The sequence below is a fragment of the Dreissena polymorpha genome, chromosome 9, assembly GCF_020536995.1.
Source record: "Dreissena polymorpha isolate Duluth1 chromosome 9, UMN_Dpol_1.0, whole genome shotgun sequence".
Taxonomy (NCBI): domain Eukaryota; kingdom Metazoa; phylum Mollusca; class Bivalvia; order Myida; family Dreissenidae; genus Dreissena; species Dreissena polymorpha.
Window position 1 is genome coordinate 79,958,196 of NC_068363.1, and position 25,700 is coordinate 79,983,895.

Here is a 25,700-nt window from a genome sequence, read left to right on the forward strand (position 1 = left end):
AACACCCAATTAATCAGTCACCACATCATACTATATAAAATACGCGGGACCCACACACAGCTGTTCTGTATGAAATCCTACAGGTATTAATAAGAAACGGATGGTTTTAAGATTAATAATTCCTAAGAATAGTATGTAGTTCGAATGGAAGTTAAATACTTTGCAAAAATCGTCATAATTGTACAAGGTTAAGTGTTCAGTGTTGTGCATCAAGTCACCGACAAAATGAACACCTTTTTCAAACCATGCTTTTAAAAATACACTTTTGTTACCAATTGTTATGTCTGGGTTATAGAATAATGGATTTTGAAGCAAAAACCGATTTTTAGATGGTTCTTTTCTACATTCTACAGAGTTCCAAAAATGATTAAATGTATCTTTCCGAAATTCGTTTTTTATCTTATTAATTACGTTTTTATGAATGTGACGTCCACAAGTATATAATTTTTGACCATCAATCAATGTTATAACAATATGTGTCCATTTTCCATTCCCAGTGACATTGCTACGGATCCACAAGAATTTTAGAGCATTGGCAAAAGAAAACAGATCAATCATTTTTTAAACCTCCTTCTGCATATTCTTTAAGAAAGATACAAGTAGTTTTACTAAGGTTTTAATAAATTGAATTTTACCAATCGGGGTTAAAATCCACCTAGACCCATATTTTCATAAGGCTGTAATTTTGACTATTTTATCAACATAATTTTGTTCTATAATGTTGTTAAGGTCAATATGAAACGTTATGCCCAACATGTCGAAAGTTTGTTGGTTTTAGTGTCCATCTTGTTTTAATGCTTTCGGAGCTAAATTAGTTTTTACCTCTCCAGACTACTTTCGTTTTGTCGAAATTAACCGTTAACATTGGGTAATGAGTGTAGCGTGACAATACATCTAAGATTTCATTAAGATCGAGATTCTGCAGAGCCATCAAGAAGTACAGTGAATCGTCGGTAAATTGCGACAATTCGTATTTTGTGTCTTCGATTTTAATACCCTTTATTATAGGATTTGACCTTAGTTTAATAGATAATATAATTTCAGCGCACAGTATGAAAATGTAGCGGATCTCCTTGTCTGCAACCGCGTTGTATAGGAAAAAAATCTGATAGAAACTCACATAACGTTACCACCGATACCCCGTCTTTATACAATAAATTAAACCATTTATAATGTCATGGCCGAAATTAAACCATGATTAATTCCGATTAACAAATTCCCATGATAGTGAATCGAATGACTTTTCAAAATCTATTAGCAGCAGCAGACCCGGGATATTGCGTTCATCTGTGTAATTGAGAATATCGTAAATGAGTCTCTTGTTCTCTCCTATGAACCTACCCTTGATGAATCCAGATTGGTCATTGCTTATTAGTTTATCTATGTATAGCTTCAGCCTGTTTGCAATGCATCCAGAACCAATTTTATATACGGTATTTAGTAAAGTTAGTGGGCGCCACTTCTGCAAAAATTGTCTAGGTTTATCTGCTTTGGGATTGCTGGTAATTATGCCTTGTGCTTGAGTAACGGATAATTTCCCACTTATAATTGCATACTCCATTTGCTTCAATCGGTTTGTTGTTGTTTTTCGGTTGACAGTCTAAGTGGAAGCATATAAACAAACACAAACCCAATGCATTATTATTTTATAACATATCTAATATTTGGTTTTGACATAGTCAAATGATTTTTTGTCTCCCACAGTCATGTTGACAAATGACAACTGAAAACCATTTAACAAGGGTTTTACGTTTTTAAGTTCAGTGACCGTGAAAACGAAATTAATGACAGTTTTAGGGATAAAAAAAATTATAATTGAATGCATGCTAAAAAATTATTTAACATATATTTATCAGATTCAATAGTTTTCCTTGCAACGTACGACTTATATGTTGTCAATCATATTTTTGCAATTTATGAAGGTTTTTTTTTTATTAAAGATTTAGGGAATAGCAAAGGATTTTAAACAGCCCCTGAAGGATTCTCAGTTACTCTTAGAGAGGATGACATTGTAATTATTTTGGCATTATTTTATTGGTTGGTAGTCTATTATTAAAGAGCTTTTATAAATTACTTCATTATTTCATGATAAAATCTCAATTCTTAAAAAAAGGAAAATTTGACCATTGGAATTGTGAAAAGGTCATGACCCCAAGGTCAAGCCCTATTGCGCGGATGAGAACAATAACAATTTTTAGAAACGGAGCCCAAAAAGATAAGCATGCTGATTTGTTATTGCTTGGTTTGTAAACATTGCAATATTTCTATTTTGGTCCTGCAGCTTGCTTCAGTGTTCTTGATGGCAGTTGTGTTATTGATATTTTATGCTTATTGTGGCTGCTGTTAATTTTTGTATGTGATTAAAATATCAATTTAATTACAGATTGTCTATATTGATTTTATTGTTGAATCGACATTGTTTATTAAGTAAAACGTTTGATACTTATAGCTTTATCCTGGTTTAGTTGTCATGCATTTTGCAACATTTTCATCTCAATCAAATTGTTATTTTATCATGCCTTTCGGCTTACATGAGAACCAAGTGCTGGAGAGCATAGAATAGCGAACATACACAGGTCATTATTCTGACTCAATGTTGAGTGTTATATATCCTCAGTTTTTGGGATGACATCATGCCCAACTTGTTGATCACACATGTTTTGTTTAGTTTTACTCAATCCTAAGTTTGAGCAAGAATATATGATTATTAATATAACTTAGTGTAGAGATTTTTCGTGAGCTTACCGATATTCTACGGTGATAAAACTAAGTGGAAACTTAAACTCATATGAGACGAGCCACACAACTGCGAATGTTCTTAATACTATGTCATGGTGAGCTTTTCTGTTCCCCTAATGTCCAGCGTCCTGGATTGTCTATCTTCAAAATTTAGCTTTTTAAAACTCAAGAGGTAACATGTTCTTATTCAATCTTAATAACTCTTACTCAGAATATTTATCTTGACAATGTTGAGGCAGTAATCGAATCTAAGTCAAGTGCATCAAATATAAGGTAACAAGGTCATATCTTAGAAAACCCTTTTTACCACTCTAGAAACCACATGAATGACTTAATCTTGATGAAATATTGCCAAAATGATAATCTTAGCAATATCTAGGAAGACTTTGAATTTTGGTAACGTGCATCCAAAAACTAGTTCACGAGGTCAATGATATTTTTTGGAAGACACTCAAGAGGACATATTTATGACTCAATCTGCAACTAGGTCAGAATGTTTATCTTTAAAATACCAAGGCCAAATATGTATTATGGTTACATGCGTCTAAACTAGATCAAAAGCCAAGTTTTAGAAAAACCTTGATACCTCTCTAAAAGCCACATTTATAACTCAATCCAGATGAAACTTGCTTTCAATGTTTCTCTTGAAAATATCTATACCAAGCTTGAATTTGGGTCAGATGCGTCCAAAAACTAGGTTACCAGGTCAAACTAAATTTTTCTGTACATTTAATGCCATTTATACGACTGAAACTTGATGAAACTTTGTCAGAATCTTTATCTTGACAATATCAATGCCATATTTAAATCTGGGTAAAGTGGGGTTAAAAACTAGATCATTATGAGATCTCCTATGCAAGGTATGCATAAGCAACCTACACATACATAATTTCAATTCAATATCTCTATCAAAATTCCAGTTATTTACTGGAAAAAATGTATATTTTGACAACAGTTACCTTGACCTGACAGGCCTCAAATGAATTCCAAAGCTTGATCTGTGTGTATACGACCTAAACACAATTTTCAGTGCAATACATGCATCCAAACTGAAGTTATGAAGGGTAAGCCATATTTCAATTTTTTATGAAAGTGACCTCCACCAGACCAGCCCAAAATACAATCCTAAGCTAGGTCTTCATGTGTGTCGTGTTCTAAGAAAACTGTGCATAATGCATGTGCGTAAAGTGTCGTCCCAGATAAGCCTGTGCAGTCCGCACAGGCTAATCAGGGATGACACTTTCCGCTTGAACTAGATTTTCGGTAAAAAGGGACTTCCTTTAAACGAAAAATACCATTAAAGCGGAAAGTGTCGTCCCTGATTAGCCTGTGCATACTGCACAGGCTAATCTGGGATGACAATTTACGCACATGCATTTTGCCCAAATTCACAGAACACGACACATGTAAACATCAACACACGTAATATCAAACTTATTAAGCCGAAAATGTTTCTATTCTTCGTAATGTCAACCTTGACCCAATGCTCAAAATAAAACCTCAAGCTAGATCCCCATGCTTACTATATCACAAGTTTCACTAAAATCAGTTAATGCAAACTTAAAAGTTATAGACCGCAAACTATTTGTTTGACGCCGCTTTCCTCAGGTACCATTATCTAACATGATTTTAACATGCGTTGAAAACTTGGTTACAAATATGTTAATAGTCAGAGTAGAACAAAACCTGGTGAAAAATGTGTGAATAGTTTTGATGAGGAAGTATACTACTTTACAACTAACAGTACAATTACATGCCAGAAAATTTGAGTTTAATATGCACAGCAGGGAAGAATGTTGCTGAATTTGTTCACACTTTTTCATACTAATATTTGTATTATTGAATTCGAGATGAAGTTCAGCTACATAACAGTTTTTATCAGAGTACAATACCAGGACTATCAATTTGTATGTTAATGAAATAAGTAGGAAATAAGAAGTTTATGTTCACAGATTCAAGATTTATTTAATCTCTGAGCTTTGAATCTTGACACTGGTTTTGTATTTGCTTGTGATGATGGAACAGAAACGCTGACACTTGCAAACTGATCAGTCACTGACTTAACGGAGTCTGAATTTTCATTTAAAAACTGGGTCACAGTTGATTCAGAGGAATGGGTGTTGGTGGTACCATGTTCGGCTGCTCCAGAGGGGAGTTTAAATTGTTCAGTCGTCTGTCGCTCTAGCACTGCACTGGTGAAAGCTGGACGATTTTTTAACTGCATGTCTGATGTTGCCAAATTCTGAAAAAAGAAAGATTAAAATGTTTTTGACTACATAAACTGCCCGAGTTACAAGAACACAATTATCTCAGTTTCTGCTTAACTTCCTCAAAAGTTCTGTCCGATTTTCGCAAACTTATGATGGACTTGTTAAAAAGTTTAGTGAAACATGGATATGAGTTCCATTAATCTTAAGCCTACGTTTGCATAACAGCTAAAACAAGAAACCGTCGGAGACGGGTGATGCTACCCAAAGGTTTTTTTTGTCACAATATTGCACTATATATTCAGATAAAAGGAAACGTCTTGAGGGCACAGTAGTTGGGGGGGACAAGAATTTTTTATAGAAAATTGCAAAGGGCCATAACTCTGTGAAAATCATCCGACCAGAACCCGCTGATAATATGCACATCTCCTCTTGGTAGTGAAGCTTCCATAAAGTTTCATTGAATTCCGGTCATTAGTTGCTGAGAAATAGCCCGGACAAGAATTGCACTATATGTACAGTTAATGGAAAATTTCATAAATTTCAAAGGGCCATAACTCTGAAAAATCATCCCACCAGAACCCGCTGATACTATGCACATCTCCTCTTGGTAGTGAAGCTTCCCATAAAGTTTCATTGAATTCCGGTCATAAGTTGCTGTGAATAGCCCGGACAAAAATTTTGCACGGACAGACAGACGAAGCGGCGACTATATGCTCCCCCCAAAATAAATTTACGGGGAGCATAATAAATAGAATTAAAAAGTGTAAAAGCAATAATTAAAACACACTTTGTGAACTCTGTCCTCATCTGATTCAGTATCAAATGATACTCTGCTGTGATTGGTTGATTTCTTTTTTGTGAGCCGTTTCTGCGGTGGTGATTTCTTAAGTATTGACTTGGGCCGGTACATCCGCCGGTAGATATTGCCTGGAGTGAGCTGGTCTTCCGAATTGCCTTCCTGTGAAGGCTCAAAGAAAAAGACACATGGAAATCAAGGTAAGATCCATAAAGGAGCCTTGTACTGGAGACATGGGCTTAAAGTGTGGCCTCAGATTAGCCTAGGCAGTCTGCATAGGACCTTGAGCCTAAGTTGGCTTTTCGTTTATGAGAGACTTGCTTTAAACAAAAATCCCTAAATAGCTTTAAGTTTTGTCCCTGATTATCCCGTGCAAGGCGCACAGGCTATTCTGGAATGACATTTAACACAAAGGCATTAAGCCCAGTTTTCCCAGGACAAGGCTCAGTGAAACAACAGGTCCTGGCGCCCTGTTTGTTTCTGGACCCACAATCTGCCCCTTTATGCTCTGCCTGGATTGACAGACAGACAGACATAATGCAAACTTATATCCCCATGTGTTAACCAAGTTTCATAATTATACCTTACACGTAATATTATTTTCATTAGTTATTAAATATTAGGTTAAGTTCAATTTTAAGTAAGAGTCACATTGCCCTTTAACCCCTGATGTAAACCATGGGCTTTCATTATCCTCACATTGACCTATATAAGTAAACCAACATTATTCCAAAAACATCTGTACTCTTTGAGAAATCACACAATTTAGTTTCACCAACAAACAGAAAAACATGATGGACATAGGTTTAACCTAGACAAAAAGAAAACTTCAATGCTCATACATGTTTATTTAGGTAAATGAATTTTATACATTTACCTGCGGTTGGATAAGTGTGTGTGAAAACTGTATAATCTGTCCTTTTCCTCTGCATACATCAGCCTCATCATCCTCATCATCACTTTCACTGTATTCCTCCACTTCAATCTCGTCTTCATCATCTAATTCATCATCGTCAGAATCTAGCACATCTGATTCACTGTCTTCCTGATCTTCTGTAGTCTCCTGCTGATTTGCCGGTACCGGTACAATCTGATTTTGTTGTTGAAGACTTTCCCAGGATCCGTCCTCCCGCCGCTGATAAGCCAGTGGCTGTTCTTCATTATGCGTTGATGATGAGGGGACCCAGTCGGGCAATTGCTGCGATTCTAACTTGGACTCTGCATTTGTTCTGAAAAAATATCATATATATTACTGTTTAAAAAAGATATAACTGTTGTATATATATTTTCCTTTCAACCTTAATGCAAAGAAGTGGTGCCAACAAAAAAGAAAGATTGAGATAACACTAAGTACTATGAAATCATTTATTCGACAACAAGAAATTTCATGTGTTTATCTTCAATAAATGACTTTTGTGGACATCAACAAAATCAACAAAAGTAATGATCCACGGTTAAAAATGATTTTTGAGTACTTCATACACTTTAACACTTTGTCTTACATTCTTTAGACTATGAGCAAAAAAATGAACACAATCTTATAACAAGGGCAATGTTTGTGAAACCCCTCTGCACTTTTAAGAGAACATTTCACTGCTCAAAACTTCGTCAGATATCAACGGACCAGAACAACACTAAATCTGAAATTCATGTTGGCAGACTCACAAACCAAAAATCAGGAGAGAATAGGAGAGCGTTCCAGAAATTTTAAAGAAAATTGTTTAGCCCAAGGCCACTTACTTCTCCAAAAACTATGACTGGAAGATAACAAGAACCTAATCTTTACATGTATGTCATGTAGGTCGGTAAATATCTGAAACGGATGCCAGGCAAACGGACAGACAAACCGATGGACTTACAAAGCGACTATTAAATGCCAGCCTACCAAGGGAATAAAAATATTTTACATTTTGAATATACTGATCATTATGTATGATTGCAATAAAGTAGGTTAACACCTATGATAATGCATCAAATCTTCTAGAACAGCACATTTAAAGACAAATTTAATAAAGTATCCAATAAACAAAAATCTTCTTGCGTCTCTCTCTGGGAAAACCAAGCTTAATCCTTTCAGTGCGGGAACCGAATTTTGAAGGCCTTTGCAAACAGTTTGGATCCAGATGAGACGCCACAGAACGTGGCATCTCATCAGGATCCAAACTGTTTGCTATTCTGATAGTATTCTTTGAAAAAAATCGAAGAAAATGCTATTTTTGAAATTCAGCAGACAACATTTTAGCAGACGACAAATTTCCCAGCATGCAAAGGGTTAATGCATATGTCTCGTAGCTGATAAGCCTCTGCTGTCTAATCAGTTAAAAAAAAATCTGTCAAAACTTAAAGAGACTTACTTTAAAACAAGAGCACCGCATAGCGGGTGCCAACCCTCGGCTGCGGGTGCAGTTTTAAATAAATGAAAGCTTGTCAGAAGAATATTAGAGGTTGCAGTGACCTTGACCTTAAACCTAGTGACCCAAAAATGGGTGCTGCGTGCAGAACTCATCAAGGTGCAGCTACATTATGAAGTTTCAATGTTGTAGGTGGAAGCACTTTTAGATGTTAAGGTTTTAGCACGACGCAGACGGCGGACAAGCTGGCTATGACAATACCTCGGAGTTTCTCCGAAAACAGCCGAGGGTAAAAAAAAGACCATTAGCGCGGAAAGTGTTGTCCTTGATTGACCTGTGCAGGCTTATCTGGGAGGATACTTAACCCTTTGCATGCTGGGAAATTTGTCATCTGCTAAAATGTCGTCTGCTGAATTTTCTTCGATTTTTTTTCATAGGATACTATCAGAATAGCAAACAGTTTGGATCCTGATTAGACGCCACGTTCTGTGACGTCTCATCTGGATCCAAACTGTTTGCAAAGGCCTTTAATGTTCGGTTCCCCCACTGAAAGGGTTAATGCACATGCATTAAGGCCTGTTTTCACAGATCGAGGATCACTTATTTACCCAATTTTTGCAAGCTCATGTCTTCTGGACTCGATCTCTTCTAACTGATCAAGTCTTTGCCATAAATCTGCATCAGTGTTATCTGAAACACATTAATAAACCGATACTTAATCAAGAAATATTGACACAACAATATTTAGTTAGACTTTGGACAATTATTTGTATAAACAAATACATTTTCTCTTAATGATAAATCCCTTTCATATTCATATGGGCAAATAAATTCTATGAATTAGTCTAATGATAATTGTTGTGCAAAACTTTTGTTTCGATTGATAGCATATTTTCCTGAAATCATCTAGATTTGTATTATTTCAAATGAGAAACCAATTCAAAGCCTTATAAAAAGATAAGTTCCAACTTTAATAAATGAATGAATATGTAATAAGTATATTGTATAAGAGCAGCTTTATTGGGCTGTCCCTAAGCAAGCTCTTCAAATATATCCCATTAAACAAGATGTGTTTGTGAAACACAATGTCCCCCTATATGATGTTTGACCTTGTAGGATGACCTTGACCTTGTGAAGGATGACCTTGACCTTGACCTTTCACTACTCAAAATGTGCAGCTCCATGAGATACACATGCATGCCAAATATCAAGTTGCTATCTTAAATATTGCAAAAGTATTCATAAAATAAGCGATTTGGGCCACATATATTTGACCCCTGACCTTGAAGGATGACCTTGACCTTTCACCACTCAAAATGTGCAGCTCCATGAGATGCACATGCATGCCAAATATCAAGTTGCTATCTTCAATATTGCAAAAGTATTTATAAAATAAGTGATTTTGGCCACATATATTTGACCTCTGACCTTGAAGGATGACCTTGACCTTTCACCACTCAAAATGTGCAGCTCCATGAGATACACATGCATGCCAAATATGAAGGTTGCTATCTTCAATATAGCAAAAGTTATTGCAAAATGTTAAAGTTGGCGCAAACAGACCAACAGACCGACCAACAGACAGGGCAAAAACAATATGTCCCCCACTACTATAGTGGGGGACATAAAAAAGTCAAACCTTTGGTAGTCACAGGGGTGTTACTTTGCTCTGCCTCTGCCTTCAATTTATGTCTGTAGGCCTGAACATTTTTCTTGTGTTGGACTGAAATGAAATATGAAATTAAATGGGGCACGAGGGCCAGATTCAAACATCACCTTGAACTTGTCAAGATAAAAATTCTCACAAAGTTTCACAAAAATTGAGTTATACATCAGGGGGCTGTTTCAATAACGATAGTACGGCAATTTTAACTTACGAGAGAATTTTGTAATCTTAATAAGTAGACAAACTAGCTCGCCATGCTCGTCAAATATATACGGCGCTTGAGATGCAAATGTAATTAATTAAGTACTGAATATTTATAATCATATGATATGAACTTTAGCAATTATGTATCTTCGAAAAATGTATCGTATCGTAAATGTGTAATACGATGTTTATTGAAACGGTCCCCTGGCCTCTAGTGTGGTAATATGGGTATCCAAGATTTGACCTGGTGATTTTATTTGTAGGACACATGTCACCTGGATTCAAACTTGGTGCATACCAGTATACTGTCATGATAAACATTTTGACCAAGTTTTGGTTTGTAGAGTGGTAACAAGATTTTTCCACCTTTTATCTAGTGCCCTACTTTTTGACCCAGAATAAATCTCTGACTATATAACAGTATGACAAAGTTTAATACATATTGCCTTAAGAATGGTAACAACGTGTTTCTATGATTGTACATGGTAACCTAGCTTTTGAACACAAGTGACAAAGATTGGAACTCAGCCTAGATGTTGTCAAGATAAGAGGGCCAAGATGGCCCTAGTTCGCTCACCTGAGAGGAGTCGATTTATTTAATCTTTACCAAATGTCAAACTTTACCTAGATATTGTCCAGACAAACATCCTGGTCAAGTTTCATCATTATTGAACCAAAAAACTGGCGTATGGAGTGTTTTTGTTTTTTGTAAGATTTGACCTGGTTACCTATATTTTGAGTTGACCCCCTTTACCAAACATCAAAATTTTCTTACAAAAATAAATATTATGACCAAGATTCATAAAATCTGAAACAAAATTGTGACCTCTAGAGTGTTTACTAGGATTTTGTATAATATAATGAAAATTTGAACAATCTAAGGGCAATAATTATGGCAAAAATTATTTGATTTTGCTCATTATCAAACTTGACGGAGATCTTTCAGCAACTTTAATAAAGAATGCTTGAGAAATGTGAATGCTAGAGTGTTTACGGACAGCGGACAAAGACCAATCCTAAAACCTCACCTGAGCAATCAGATGAGCTTAAAAGTGTGTTTCACCGATTTGAGCCATTCTCCAACTTGTGCAAGAAATCAATAAAACCAATGTATTGACTAAGTTTCACGATGATTTGGCAAAAAATGTGACTTCTTAAGTGTTCGATCACAAGGTTTCTCTCTAGTCACATAAGAAAAACTGTCGGCCATGTTTTTCATCGGACCGAAACCACTTTTGAACTCAACCATTATATCATTAAGGAAAGCATTTTAACCAAATTTCATGAAAATTGGGCCAAAAATGTGACTTCTAGAGTGTTCACATGTTTTCACTATATACATATAGAGAACAATGCCCCGCCCTCTGGCGGCCATGTTTTTTCACCAATCTGGACTATTTTCGAACTCGTCCGAGATATCAATAAAACCAATGATGATTGGGCAAAAATTGTGACTTCTAGAGTGTTTACAAGGTTTCTCTATAGCCAAATAAGGAAAACTGCCCTGCCCACTGGCGGCCATGTTTTTCAACGTACTGGAACCACTTTTGAACTCAACTAACATATCATTAAGGCAAACATTTTGACACGGTTACATGAAGATTGGGCATGAAATGTGACTTCTACAGTGTTTACAAGGTTTTTCTTTTTTTTTTACCTAGTGACCTAGTTTTTGACCCAGCATGACCCAGTTTCAAACTCAATCGAGATATCATTGGGACAAATCTTCTGACCAAGTTTCATGAAGATCGGACAATAAATGTGGCCTCTAGAGTGTTTACGAACAAATGTGGACGGACGACGGACTGACGACGGACAAAGACTGGTCACAAAAGCTCACCTGAGCAATCAGGTGAGCTAATAAAAATTCTAACCAAGTTTCATCAAGAAAGGGTCATCTATGTGGCCTCAAATGTTCTAACAAGGTTTAAATAAGATTTTACCCGGTGACCAGTTTTTGGAGTCAGGTGAGCCAGATTCACACTCGGCCTAGATATTTTCAAGATAAACTTTATAACAAAGTGTCTTCAAGATTAAGTCATAAATAAATTGGTGGGGATGACAATGCGTTCCTTTTTTCCACAACCTTCTGTATCTGTTGAAAATGCTTTCAGGAAATTCAACAAGAGGGCCATCATTCATGGACCTGAAACACTCACCTGCATTCAATGTGCACAAATAGTCAAAGACTTTAACGGGTGACATAGATTTCGACCCTGATAAAAGCATGCCATTGCCTTGATAAACATTCTGAAAATGTTTAATTAAGATTGAGTCATTAATGTGGCCTCTAAAGTGGTCATAAAGGATTTGTAAGATTTAAATTGGTGACTTATTTTTCGGATATATGTGATCAAAAATCAAACTTTGCCTAGCTATTGTAACGAACCATTCTTACCTCATGCTATCCAGGCTAAGTTACAAATGTGGCTTATACAGTTGGAAAAATAGTTTTCTAAGATATGACCTTCTTACTCAGCCTTGATATTGTTAAGATAAAAATTCTGACCAAGTTTCATAAAAATGTATGCATTTATATCTAAAATTTGGCCTGCTAACCTAGTTTGTTAATGACCGTGACCCAGATTGGTTCCTGGTCTATTGTTCAAATATACAGTCTGACTAAGTTTCATTAAGATAAGAGTCATTAATGTAGCCTCTAGAATGGTAAAAAGGTTTTTCTCAGATTAGACCAAGTTTTTGAATGCATATCAACCAGTGACCCAGATGCATACTCATCCTAGATATTTTCAATATAAACATTCATTAAAAATTTCTTTCAGAATAAGCCATTAACCCTTTCAGTGCGGGAACTGAATTTTGAAGGCCTGTGCAAACAGTTTAGATCCAGATGAGATGCCACAAAACGTGGCGTCTCATCAGGATCCAAACTGTTTGCTATTCTGATAGTATTTTTTGAAAAAAATCGAAGAAAATGCTAATTTTTTAAATTTAGCAGACAACATTTTAGCAGACAACAAATTTCCCAGCATGCAATGTGGCCTCTAAAGTTGTAATAAGGAGGTTTCTCATAAAAAGGTTAGAACTGGTGACTTAGTTTTAGTACAAACATGACCCATATTGAAACATAGCCTAAATATTGCCAAGATAAACAGTCTGGCCAGTTTTCATCAAGATTGGATGAAAAGTGACAGTTTTAAAATTGCTTGCTTTAATCAATGACATACAAGTGTCAATTATTTTGATACAGTTTTTTATGACTTGCAAATAAAAACATGATTACAAAAAAATAAATACATACCAGTGTATAAGGTAAAATACTGTACATTATATTAGTATTTTATTTTTAATTATAAAGTAATCACTTCTTTAGCAAAAAAAACTTCCGAATAACCAATCCTCCGTACTAACAGTGAAAACAATCCCCCATCCTTTTCAAGTCGTACCTTTCCAGGTCTTTTCCTTTTCTTCATCATACTCTTCTCTAATATCCTGCACTTCTCTATCCTGTATAATAACAATAAGTATCGTGCTGGGATAACTGAGCTTAATGCATGTGCAAAAAGTGATGTCCGCAGATTAGCCTGTGCGGAAGACACTTTCAACTTTTATAGAATTTTTTGTTTAAAAGGACATACTTCTAACCGAAAAACCAGTCTATAGCGGAAATTGTTGTCCCTAGTCAGCTTGTGTGGCTGCACAATCTTACGTGGGACAAACTTAACACACATGCATTATGTCCACTTCTTCCTCAACGAGGCTTGCAATAAACACAAAATAGTCATCTTCAGAGGTACCAGTACTAGCATACGAACGCTAGTGCAATAGCTGCATATATGTGTCTTGTTCTGTGAAAATTGGGAAAAATGCATGTGCGTAAAGTGTCGTCCCAGATTAGCCTGTGCAGTTCGCACAGGCTAATCAGGGACGACACTTTCCACTTTAATTGTATTTTTGGTTTAAAGGAAGTCCCTTTTTACTGAAAATCTAGTTTAAGCGGAAAGTGTCGTCCCTGATTAGCCTGTGCATACTGCACAGGCTAATCTGGGACGACACTTTATGCACATGCATTATGCCCAGTTTTCTCAGAAGACATGTACGATGGATATAGCGTCATTCTTACATGATAGATTGATCTTGCTAAATTTTCAAATAGATCGAAATAGAAATGGGCATTTTTTTCCACAGAACAGAAACAAAACAAGGGACAAAATTGTCACAAAACCAGATTTTCAACTCAAAGTGTGACCTTGACCTTGGAGATATCAACGTAATTCTTTCGCGCGACACCGTCCAATGATGGTGTATAAATGTGCCAAATGATTTTTAAATTTCACAATCAACGACATAGTTATGGCCCGGACAAGCTTGTTCTGCCTGCCCGCCGACATTCACCAATCTAATGACCAGTTTTTTCCTTCGGACAACCTGGTTAACAATTATGGTATTGGGTTGGCTTAACTTTGTTTAAATACTTTTTTACAAGTCCAACCTTTAATAAGAATATACAGAGACAAGCATTAGTGTTTCCACTTTATCTTTTACAATATCTTTTCTGTAATTTTTTTTTATTAAAAGAAAATTTATCAAATATGATCAAATGTTACAACAATTATTGCAAACACAATTATTAATAACTTGAATAATATGAATTATTTTTTTAGCACAAGTCATTGAAAACTCAACCTTACGTTGCGTAATATTCCTTTCATTTTATAAACTCATACATTTTTATTTTCTGAAAATTCTGTCATGTTCAATTTGGAATTAATAATGAGTCTATCAAAAACAACAGCAAATTTGTTGATTTGATATCCACCACCAAATAGATTTTGCTTATGGATGGTTGCAGAACTATAAGGAACAAAGGGAAACAACTATTATTTAAGAAAGCATGGCACTTATACTCGTTGATGTTTATACACCAATGAAGTTGCATGTTTAAATCTTGTATCGTACCTAAGATATTACCCTTAAACATCATACATGAACAATAAAGGCCAATAACTCTTATTTAAAAAAGTGCAGGGTTATGGTTCTTGTGCACTTCTCCTAATTGATATCTCTATACTTATGAAGCTTCATGAATATCTCTGATAATTTCTGAGATTTAGCCCTTAACAAAATTGTGACAGATGGACAGACAGGCAGACCTTTGGCGAAGGATAACAGTAAACTCCTCGAAAAGTTGCCTGCAAGTAAGGAAATACCGTATCGCGAAACCAGCGAATGGTATAGTAGGTTTTTGTCTATTTATATGTATTTCACTGATAAATCAGGCCTGTATTTTTTGCAAGATTTTACACATGGTCATAATAAATTGGAGTTTCCATTGCAGTTGCAAAATAAGTGGTTAACAAGTTCATTCCTATATGCCCCCCTAAACTTTGCTTGTGGGGGTATAATTACTCACTGGGCGCTAAATTTTATGCTCAATTAATTAATTTAATTCACATACCCTAAATACATGTAAACCTTTAAATATACCTTGTAACATAGGTACACCTACCTTAAAGCAACATACACGTTTCTTTTCCTTATTTTTGGTTGTTGTGTTTCTATCCATATATTTATGTACTTTTGTAATTTTATTCCATGTTGGTGAACCTTTAAACATATTTATTCACACCACCCATAGTCTTCATAGATGCTTTGCACCATAATTATAACGAAAACAAATGTTAAACGCCAATTAAAAGGGAACATGTTAAACAATCAGTAATATATTGAATATCATGTAATTTTACACATGACATAATTTATTTTCCACACAAGTAAAATAGCAGCCGTGCCTTAATAGAAATGGATAATTTTTATGCATAATTATCAAGCGATTTATTTTGTAACTTTAAAGAGTGTTTGTAATACCTTTACCAAACATTTGAAAAATGTGTATATAACTAACGTGCTGTTTGAATTTTGTTGCAAAGCATTAAAGCCTCAGTAGTGTTGTTGAAGCATGTTAGATTTTGCTTCCTTAATCCTGGGCACAGCAATATTTTGTATCAACCTTTTTTTACTTGCTCTTTTAATAAGTTAAGACAATTGCTGATATTATATTTTTTAATAAGTTAAGACTATTCATGATATTATATTCTTAATATTAGACAATTGTTAAAATTTACATTAAACAACCTTTTGTTTCAATTTAAAAATCTGCAAACGAGTACCTTTAAGTGAATGAAAGTAGTAAGTTTAAACCATTTTCTGAAAATGGTTTATACCAATGTTATCTGCAAAACAAATGTTATCTATGTAAAAGATCGTTTTGTGACTTGACTATGGACATTGTACTTAAGTGTGTATTTAAAGTGGGTTGTTAACTTAGCTTAAACAGCCAACATAAAGCCTTTACGCGTTTAAATTTCAGGACATTGTGAATAATACTTACTTAAACCTTTGCCTGTCAATTTGCAACACATTCTGGTTTTGATATAGCTAATTGTATTTCATAAAAGTAGTCAAAAAAATAGTGAATTCACAACTTTTAAATAGAAGACAGTTCTCAATGCCCTTTGAAAATGGCAACTTCTGTAGATTCAGTTCATAAATCTTCAGATTCAGTGAAGGACTATTTTTGTAACCCTTGCGAAAGTAAAAATAATATAGAAGCAAGTGCTGAAATTTTTTGTGAAACATGTTTGAAGTGTTTTTGTGAAGAATGCCTTCATCATCATGATCATATATTTGTAAACCATTTTAAATATGGAAGAGGAGAAACACACAAATGGCCTTTAACAAAGACAATGGAGGATTTGCTACTGAAATGTGATTTTCACAACAAAAAACTGAAAATGTTTTGCCAGGACCACAGTCAGCTGTGCTGCTCTGATTGTGTTTTACTGAATCACAGGTAAGTGAAACTGGGAACTAAAGTTACCCTAATAACTCTAAGTTTTCGGACACACTAAATTTTTAGACAACCCTCTTTTTAGCCCAAATAATTATTTTTTTCTGACTCTAAATTTGTGGACATTAGGGTTTTCGTCCATAATTAATAACTTTAAATTTTTTAACATTAAATTGTATAGCGCCATTTTATAAGATTATTGCCCTGTTTTCACATATCTGGTGACCCTTCGACCATGTTTTTTTACAGTGGGATTAAGGGGATAAACCTGGCATATGAATGCCTAAGCGCAATTGACCATTACATTTATGTCTTTGGTTAAATTGCCATGAACACCAGTAATAAATAATTGTTTTATCCAAACAGCATTTAAAATGATATCATATTAAGGAAGCAGTAAGTTTTAAATTTTTTAATACCATTTAAGGTAAGAGATTGCAAAGATGTGAACTTCATTTATTTATTTCAAAGCAGAGATGTATGTTGCTATTTCAGACAGTGTACCATTTTGGCTCTAATTTCTGAATCAGCAAAAAAGCTGTCAGTGGATATGAAGCAGTTGTCGATCAAAATTCAAACCATTCTTGCTGAAATAAATAAGTTAAAGAGAACACAATAGAACAGCATACAGTCCGTGCAGGGATCATATAGTGAAAAACTAGAAGATATCAGAGACCTGCGTAAGAAATTAGATGCTGCTTTGGATGAACTCGAACAATCTACTTTGAAAGAATTGGATAAAATTAGGACCACATTGCAAATCTCTCTTAAGAAAGATGTTGACAACTGCAGCAGACTTAAGGATGAATTTCAACAACTCAGTGAAGCTGTACAGGGCCTTTGTGATAAGAGCAAGAAAGAAATAGAGTTCATAGCCAGCAGGAAATGTCTGGACAAAATACAGGAATCTGAGACATATCTACGAGAGAACCATGTGAAGGTTAAGAGTTCCCTGATATTCCAGGCAAACACTGACATTGAGCTGTACCTATCCCAACAGTCGAGTCTAGGGAGGATTGTAGACAGTATGCAGTCTCTCACACTCAAAAAGATACCCGATAAGGTGATGACTGTGAAGAGGAAGATCGAGTATAATGTGAAAATACCAAGTGACGTAAGTCAGATTTGCTCTATCATTGGCATTTGCAGCCTTCCTAGTGGTGAGGTCATTGTTACAGATTTCCTAAATAACAAAGTGAAGCTGTTGGACAGGCATTACCATGTGTCCAGTCACTGTGATGTGTCTGGTTCTCCAAGGGACATTTACCAAATAACATCCAGTAAGGTGGCTGTAACTGTTAATAAAGATGTGCAGTTTGTGTCTGTGAGCAATAGGCAGCTGGTGAATGGGAGGAAGTTACCGTTACCACATCAAGCGGTAGGCATTGCCCACCATCAGGGAGCATTGTATATCACCTCTTGGACTGCTCTCTACCACTACACCCTGACTGGGACACTTGTGAAAAAGCTTTATGAGGATACAGGAGGTACAAATACAGGTAAATGTATTGTACATATATTTAAATATTGAAGACATGAACATTTACTACACATTTATATATCATTATTTAAACATAAAATATTATAATTGTTGTACTGTGGATATTAAAACAATAAAGAACTTTCATGTCATTGACATTATTTTTAGATTTTTAAAAAGTGTTTATGTCATTATTTCTTACCTGATAGTATCTAACATGTTTTATGTTTTATAGTGTTCAAATGTGCACTAAGTCCTGATGGTGAACGGATCTTTGTCACTATCTTAACATTACCTGATAGTATCTAACATGTTTTATGTTTTGTAGTGTTCAAATGTGCACTAAGTCCTGATGGTGAACGGATCTTTGTCACTATCTTAACATTACCTGATAGTATCTAACATGTTTTATGTTTTGTAGTGTTCAAATGTGCACTAAGTCCTGATGGTGAACGGATCTTTGTCACTATCTTAACATTACCTGATAGTATCTAACATGTTTTATGTTTTGTAGTGTTCAAATGTGCACTAAGTCCTGATGGTGAACGGATCTTTGTCACTATCTTAACATTACCTGATAGTATCTAACATGTTTTATGTTTTGTAGTGTTCAAATGTGCACTAAGTCCTGATGGTGAACGGATCTTTGTCACTATCTTAACATTACCTGATAGTATCTAACATGTTTTATGTTTTGTAGTGTTCAAATGTGCACTAAGTCCTGATGGTGAACGGATCTTTGTCACTATCTTAACATTACCTGATAGTATCTAACATGTTTTATGTTTTGTAGTGTTCAAATGTGCACTAAGTCCTGATGGTGAACGGATCTTTGTCACTATCTTAACATTACCTGATAGTATCTAACATGTTTTATGTTTTGTAGTGTTCAAATGTGCACTAAGTCCTGATGGTGAACGGATCTTTGTCACTATCTTAACATTACCTGATAGTATCTAACATGTTTTATGTTTTGTAGTGTTCAAATGTGCACTAAGTCCTGATGGTGAACGGATCTTTGTCACTATCTTAACATTACCTGATAGTATCTAACATGTTTTATGTTTTGTAGTGTTCAAATGTGCACTAAGTCCTGATGGTGAACGGATCTTTGTCACTATCTTAACATTACCTGATAGTATCTAACATGTTTTATGTTTTGTAGTGTTCAAATGTGCACTAAGTCCTGATGGTGAACGGATCTTTGTCACTATCTTAACATTACCTGATAGTATCTAACATGTTTTATGTTTTGTAGTGTTCAAATGTGCACTAAGTCCTGATGGTGAACGGATCTTTGTCACTATCTTAACATTACCTGATAGTATCTAACATGTTTTATGTTTTGTAGTGTTCAAATGTGCACTAAGTCGTGATGGTGAACGGATCTTTGTCACTATCTTAACATTACCTGATAGTATCTAACATGTTTTATGTTTTGTAGTGTTCAAATGTGCACTAAGTCGTGATGGTGAACGGATCTTTGTCACTATCTTAACATTACCTGATAGTATCTAACATGTTTTATGTTTTGTAGTGTTCAAATGTGCACTAAGTCCTGATGGTGAACGGATCTTTGTCACTATCTTAACATTACCTGATAGTATCTAACATGTTTTATGTTTTGTAGTGTTCAAATGTGCACTAAGTCCTGATGGTGAACGGATCTTTGTCACTATCTTAACATTACCTGATAGTATCTAACATGTTTTATGTTTTGTAGTGTTCAAATGTGCACTAAGTCCTGATGGTGAACGGATCTTTGTCACTATCTTAACATTACCTGATAGTATCTAACATGTTTTATGTTTTGTAGTGTTCAAATGTGCACTAAGTCCTGATGGTGAACGGATCTTTGTCACTATCTTAACATTACCTGATAGTATCTAACATGTTTTATGTTTTGTAGTGTTCAAATGTGCACTAAGTCCTGATGGTGAACGGATCTTTGTCACTATCTTAACATTACCTGATAGTATCTAACATGTTTTATGTTTTGTAGTGTTCAAATGTGCACTAAGTCCTGATGGTGAACGGATCTTTGTCACTATCTTAACATTACCTGATAGTATCTAACATGTTTTATGTTTTGTAGTGTTCAAATGTGCACTAAGTCGTGATGGTGAACGGATCTTTGTCACTATCTTAACATTACCTGATAGTATCTAACATGTTTTATGTTTTGTAGTGTTCAAATGTGCACTAAGTCCTGATGGTGAACGGATCTTTGTCACTATCTTAACATTACCTGATAGTATCTAACATGTTTTATGTTTTGTAGTGTTCAAATGTGCACTAAGTCCTGATGGTGAACGGATCTTTGTCACTATCTTAACATTACCTGATAGTATCTAACATGTTTTATGTTTTGTAGTGTTCAAATGTGCACTAAGTCCTGATGGTGAACGGATCTTTGTCACTATCTTAACATTACCTGATAGTATCTAACATGTTTTATGTTTTGTAGTGTTCAAATGTGCACTAAGTCCTGATGGTGAACGGATCTTTGTCACTAACTTAACAAACAACAAGCTTCTCACTCTGGCCAAAGATGGAGCCCTACTGTCGACCTTCACTGACTCTGATCTACAGAAGCCACATGGTCTACATGTAACACCTGCTGGACAGGTCCTTGTTTGCGCACAAAGCTCCAATACTGTGATACAAGTGGATCATGAGGGAAGAAATAAGCTAGCAACTCTGGCTTCAAATAAAGATGGAGAGAGCGGACCATTGTCTGTCTGCTACAATACCAACACTGACGAGATCATTGTGGGAGATAGTAATAACAATACAATTATTGTTATGGACTTGCAATAGCTCTTCAAGTGGAAAAGAACACATTAATATAAACATAATACAAAAGAAATATTTCCATTTTTTCTGTGCATTGTTCATTTAGTCAAGTCATTTTATATCTAGGGAACAAAAAGGGCACAATCATCAGGGGAAGATCCAGGATTTCTGGTTAGGGGGGGCCGTATTTTGAAAGATTTACTGGGGGTCCAGGGGGACCGCTAGGGCCCCTGGTGGGTTTGCCCTGCAAGGGGGTCCAGGGGGGCGAAGCACCCTCGGAAGCTCCACGATGTTAGTAATTTTGAAGGCTAAAAAGAGGGATACATCAGAATCGCAAAGTTCGACTTGAAACAAGAGCACCGCCTTGCGGGTGCAGACCGCTCATCTATTTTCTTTTTAAAGGTGAAGGGACTCTCATTTTCAATCACAAAGGAGGGAGGAGTGGAGTGAAGAGGGGTGTATAGTGTGGGGTTGTGGACATTTATTACATTATCTTCCAAAAAAGCGAAAAAAAAAAATAATAATAAAAAAATCGGGGGGGGGGGGTATAGTGTGAGGGTGTGGTGATAATTTGTGAGATGATCTTAAAAAAAAAAAAAAAAAAAAAAAAAAAATCAAAAAAAAAATTTGGGGGGGGGGGGGGTGGGGGGGGTGGGGTGGGGGTATAGTGTGAGGGTGTGGTGGTCATTTGTGAGATGATCTTATAAAAAAAAAAAAAAAAAAAAAAAAAATAGGGGGGGGGGGGGAGGGGGGAGGGGGGGGGAGGGCACGGGGGATGGTTTGGGTGAAGTCTATTGTGGTATGTCAGGTAAGAGTAGTTTCATCAAAGTATCAATCAAATCTAATCATAAATAAAGAAGTTATGGCAATTTTAGCAAAATTTAATAATTTGACCTTGAGAGTCAAGGTCATTCAAAGGTCAAAGTAAAATTCAAGTTGCCAGGTACAGTAACCTCATGATAGCATGTAAGTATTTGAAGTTTGAAAGCAATAGCCTTGATACTTCGAGTGGATCGAAACACAAAATTTAACCATATATTAAAAGTTACTAAGTCAAAAAAGGGCCATAATTCCGTAACAATGACAACCAGAGTTATGCAACTTGTCCTTTTACTGTACCCTTATGATAGTTTGTGAGTGTTCCAAGTATGAAAGCAATATCTATGATACTTTAGGGGTAAAGTGACCAAAACATAAATCTTAACCAAATTTTCAATTTTCTAAGTATAAAGGGCCCATAATTCCGTCCAAATGCCAGTCAGAGTTACATAACTTTGCCTGCACCGTCCCCTTATGATAGTTCATAAATCTTGCAAGTATGAAAGCAATAGCTTTGATACTGTAGGAATAAAGTGGACCTAAACACAAAACTTAATCAAATTTTCAATTTTCTAAGTATAAAAAGGGCACATAATTCTGTCAAAATGCCAGTCAGAGTTACATTACTTTGCCTGCACAGTCCCCTTATGATAGTTAGTAAGTGTTGCAAGTATGAAAGCAATAGCTTTGATGCTTAAGGAATAAAATGGACCTAAACACAAAACTTAACCAAAATTGTCAATTTTCTAAGTATAAAAAGGGCACATAATTCTGTCAAAATGCATGCCAGAGTTATCTAACTTTGCCTGCCCAGTCCCCTCATGATAGTAAGTAAGTGTACCAAGTTTGAATGCAATAGCATTGATACTTACTGAGAAAAGTGGAACTAAACGCAAAACTTAACCAAAATTTTCAATTTTTTAAGTATAAAAAGGGCACATAATTCTGTCAAAATGCACGCCAGAGTTATCTAACTTTGCCTGCCTAGTCCCCTCATGATAGTAAGTAAGTGTACCAAGTTTGAATGCAATAGCATTGATACTTTCTGAGAAAAGTGGACCTAAACGCAAAACTTAACCGGACGCCGACGCCAACGCCAACGCCGACGCCGACGCCGACGCCGACGCCGACGCCAAGGTGATGACAATAGCTCATAATTTTTTTTCAAAAAATAGATGAGCTAAAAATGGGCGACAGAGAGTCTAAAGTTAAAACATTTAGCGATTGTCTGTGATTAATGGGAAATGTCGTGTACAAAAGAAGAAAAATGAGTTTAAATAGGTGATTTAAATCTAGCAAGTGTGAAACATCAAATGAATTGACTTTACTTTGGCGATTTTAGGTGGGGCGTATGCCGCGTCCACCCCCCTTGGATTCGCCTATGTTCATAGAGTTTATCTTTTATAATTAACATTTTAATAAAACTTTTTTTGAAAATAAGATATTTTAATGCACCTAAGATAACACCATTTAAAACAAGCATGTATGACATCTATCTATGTTAATGCATATTAGTAGTTTTGTCTGGCTTCATGTTTGTGCTGTTTATCACAAAACAATTGCTATAATTACAGTAACATATAACATGTATTATGATAATTAATTATTAAGATGTATTAATATTCCAGTATTTGTGTCATTATCGTATGTGCGCCAATCATAAACCTATTGCAGTGATTTTTTTCACCCAATTGGGAACAGGCCGGTACCCATGCCATTGGGAATTTTTCGCGTCGTGAAATCACCAAATTGGGAAAAAAAACGAGCCGCTAAACCTTCCAATTGGGAAAATACAATTTGTAAATTGTACAAATTGAAGAATGGTATTTTAATGACTTTGATTAACTTTTGTCAGCTTTAAATGACACAGGAAAGAAACATCAATTTTTATTCACAGTCTTGCATAAACAACAACATGCTATCGGAACACAGATTGTTACAGACAGAGTTCTCTGTTTGTGTCTTCTTTAAATATATCAAGAATGGCGTCTTTCTGGGCTGATGAGAGTCCAGACACCCCAGGCTGCATAGCCTTATCAGAGCACTAAGTGTGCCTTGTCCGAGTCTGTTTTGTTTGTCTGTGCAGACTGATGAACTTTTTACGAAGCCAAAATCTCTTAACGATTTGCTTTTCACTTCACTAGGCTTTCATTTTTTTATGTAATACTTACTATTGTGACTCATGGCAAATATTGCAAGAAGCGTAAGAAAATTTGGACTGGTTTATATTTCGTAAAAAGTTATTAATAACATTCACATATTTAATGTACGAATGTAACATTAAATATTTAAACCAGTCAATGATTGAGAAGTCAAATTCGGCCCCAAGTTAAAACGGTCTCAAAATACGTCAAGTTGGCGTATTCAGTGACTGTTTACTCAATTTTGATTGGGATTTTTTGTATTTTTTTGGAAATTGGGACGGGTCCGGTTCATTTTGGGAACGGGTCCGTAGGTCATTGGGAATGGGTTACCGGACCCGTCCAAAGAAGAAAAAAAAATCACTGTATTGAAGTCATTATTCTACAAGGCTATTGTTTTAGAAGATCAATACTCTGAAATTCAATAAAATGTTATAATTAGTTGGGCACATTTCTTGACAATTAAATAACTTAATGTACTAGTGAATCAAAATTTTGAAGTTTATTTTATCACTTTAGTAATACTATGTTACAATTGTTTTCTGTTAATGTTGCTTTCTTTATTTTGTAGTTAATCCAAAGATAACCTAAATATTAATTTATGCGTTAAAGTTGTCCTTATTTTTGTAAAATATATATTCATAGCTGATATAATTATAAAATTGCTTGCAATTACTACAAAAATATACTTTGAAAATGAAAAATAACATATATAAAAAAAATGCAATGGTTAAATGGTGGTTGGGGTACTGAATTAAACAATGGCTGTAGCAAAAAGTAAGTGTGTTGATCATTTAATTTCTTTACTTTTTTATGCTGATGTTGTTTTAATTGTTGTAATACAATGCAATGGCAAGCACTTTTGTATAGAACAAACAGAAACAAGAGCTGTCACCATAGGATGACATATGCCCCCTATAAACGCTTTGATAGAAGTTATGAGCATTTTTCGAAACCTAAACGCAGATTTTGAAACCTAAACGTGGACCCTAAGTTCAAGGTCAAGGTCAAGGTCACAGGGGTCAAAATTTGTGTGCGTATGGAAAGGCCTTGTCCATATACACATGCATACCAAATATGAAGGTTACATATGAAGCGACATAGAAATTATGAGCATTTTTCGAAACTTAAAAGTGTGACAGACAGACAGACAGACGGACGGTGCGATCACTATATGCCCTCCTTCGGGGGCATAAAAAACACCTTTATTGGATATTCAAAGGGCAGGAAAGTACTCTAAATATCTATTCTGTGTGTTTATTTTTGCTGTTCAGTTTGTTCAATATAAAAAATGATCTATTTGTTGTTTATTCTTTTAAATATTAGATGCATGCTTCAAATTTTTATATTTTACATACTTTTTTACGACCAACCCTTATCAGGCATTTCCAAATTTGTGATTTGTAAAAAAAAGTATGGCATCGATAAAACTGCATATTTATCTAAAAATAATTACCCCCCACCCCTATTTTTAATCCCACAATTTTCAACAGGCAAGAAGTGACAATAAGCATTCAGCATAATTATTTTTTTCTGGATAGTTTGAAAAAATGCCTTGAACAATCATACATCCATAACTAATATCAACCATGTTGTTGATCAAACTATTTGCAGAGATATACAATAAATACTGTTAAAGGCTATCCTCCTAGAACAGAACTAAAGACTATGAAGCAGAACAGATGGA

At 35.2% G+C, this 25,700-nt stretch overlaps 2 protein-coding genes and 1 long non-coding RNA gene across 10 annotated transcripts in view; 1 reads left to right on the forward strand and 2 right to left on the reverse strand.

The window, feature by feature from the left end:
• Window positions 1-4,429: 4,429 nt before the first annotated feature.
• LOC127844443 (unconventional prefoldin RPB5 interactor-like) overlaps window positions 4,430-25,700 on the reverse strand; it is a 32,415-nt gene continuing 11,144 nt past the window's right edge. The window contains exons 5-10 of one of the 2 annotated variants that reach the window (XM_052374650.1): window positions 13,374-13,434; window positions 9,736-9,819; window positions 8,705-8,786; window positions 6,623-6,974; window positions 5,737-5,907; window positions 4,430-4,981 (exon numbers count right to left, since the gene is read on the reverse strand). In XM_052374650.1, the coding sequence (XP_052230610.1) occupies window positions 4,694-4,981; window positions 5,737-5,907; window positions 6,623-6,974; window positions 8,705-8,786; window positions 9,736-9,819; window positions 13,374-13,434 (1,038 nt within the window). In that variant the 3' untranslated portion in view covers window positions 4,430-4,693. Of the gene's footprint in view, window positions 4,982-5,736; window positions 5,917-6,622; window positions 6,975-8,704; window positions 8,787-9,735; window positions 9,820-13,373; window positions 13,435-25,700 lie in introns of both variants that reach the window. The other variant, XM_052374649.1, reaches the window with a different exon arrangement.
• LOC127844446 (uncharacterized) lies at window positions 16,171-21,131 on the forward strand. Of its 7 annotated transcripts, none has more exons than XR_008032739.1 (3): window positions 16,171-16,780; window positions 17,273-18,276; window positions 18,586-19,601. XR_008032739.1 is itself a non-coding variant. In XM_052374652.1 (3 exons), the coding sequence occupies exons 2-3, from the start codon at window positions 17,805-17,807 to the stop codon at window positions 21,075-21,077; spliced, it is 825 nt and encodes a 274-aa protein (XP_052230612.1). In that variant the 5' UTR covers window positions 16,176-16,780; window positions 17,273-17,804; the 3' UTR covers window positions 21,078-21,131. The 7 variants fall into 7 exon arrangements, 1 of the variants encoding a protein (XP_052230612.1); XR_008032740.1 differs by having other exon boundaries at window positions 18,679-19,601; XR_008032741.1 differs by having other exon boundaries at window positions 18,772-19,601.
• Window positions 19,453-20,866, reverse strand: LOC127844447 (uncharacterized). The gene is made up of 3 exons (XR_008032745.1): window positions 20,413-20,866; window positions 19,762-20,319; window positions 19,453-19,575 (listed from the first exon to the last, which is right to left on the reverse strand). It is a non-coding gene; the product is annotated as an uncharacterized LOC127844447 (long non-coding RNA).

Bases quoted from the DNA above. Each gene is read 5' to 3' on its own strand.
- LOC127844446 (XM_052374652.1), top strand. From the start codon at position 17,805: ATGCAGTCTCTCACACTCAAAAAGATACCCGATAAGGTGATGACTGTG. The intron at 18,277-20,724 runs GTAAATGTATTG...TATGTTTTGTAG, and splicing joins TACAGGAGGTACAAATACAG to TGTTCAAATGTGCACTAAGT.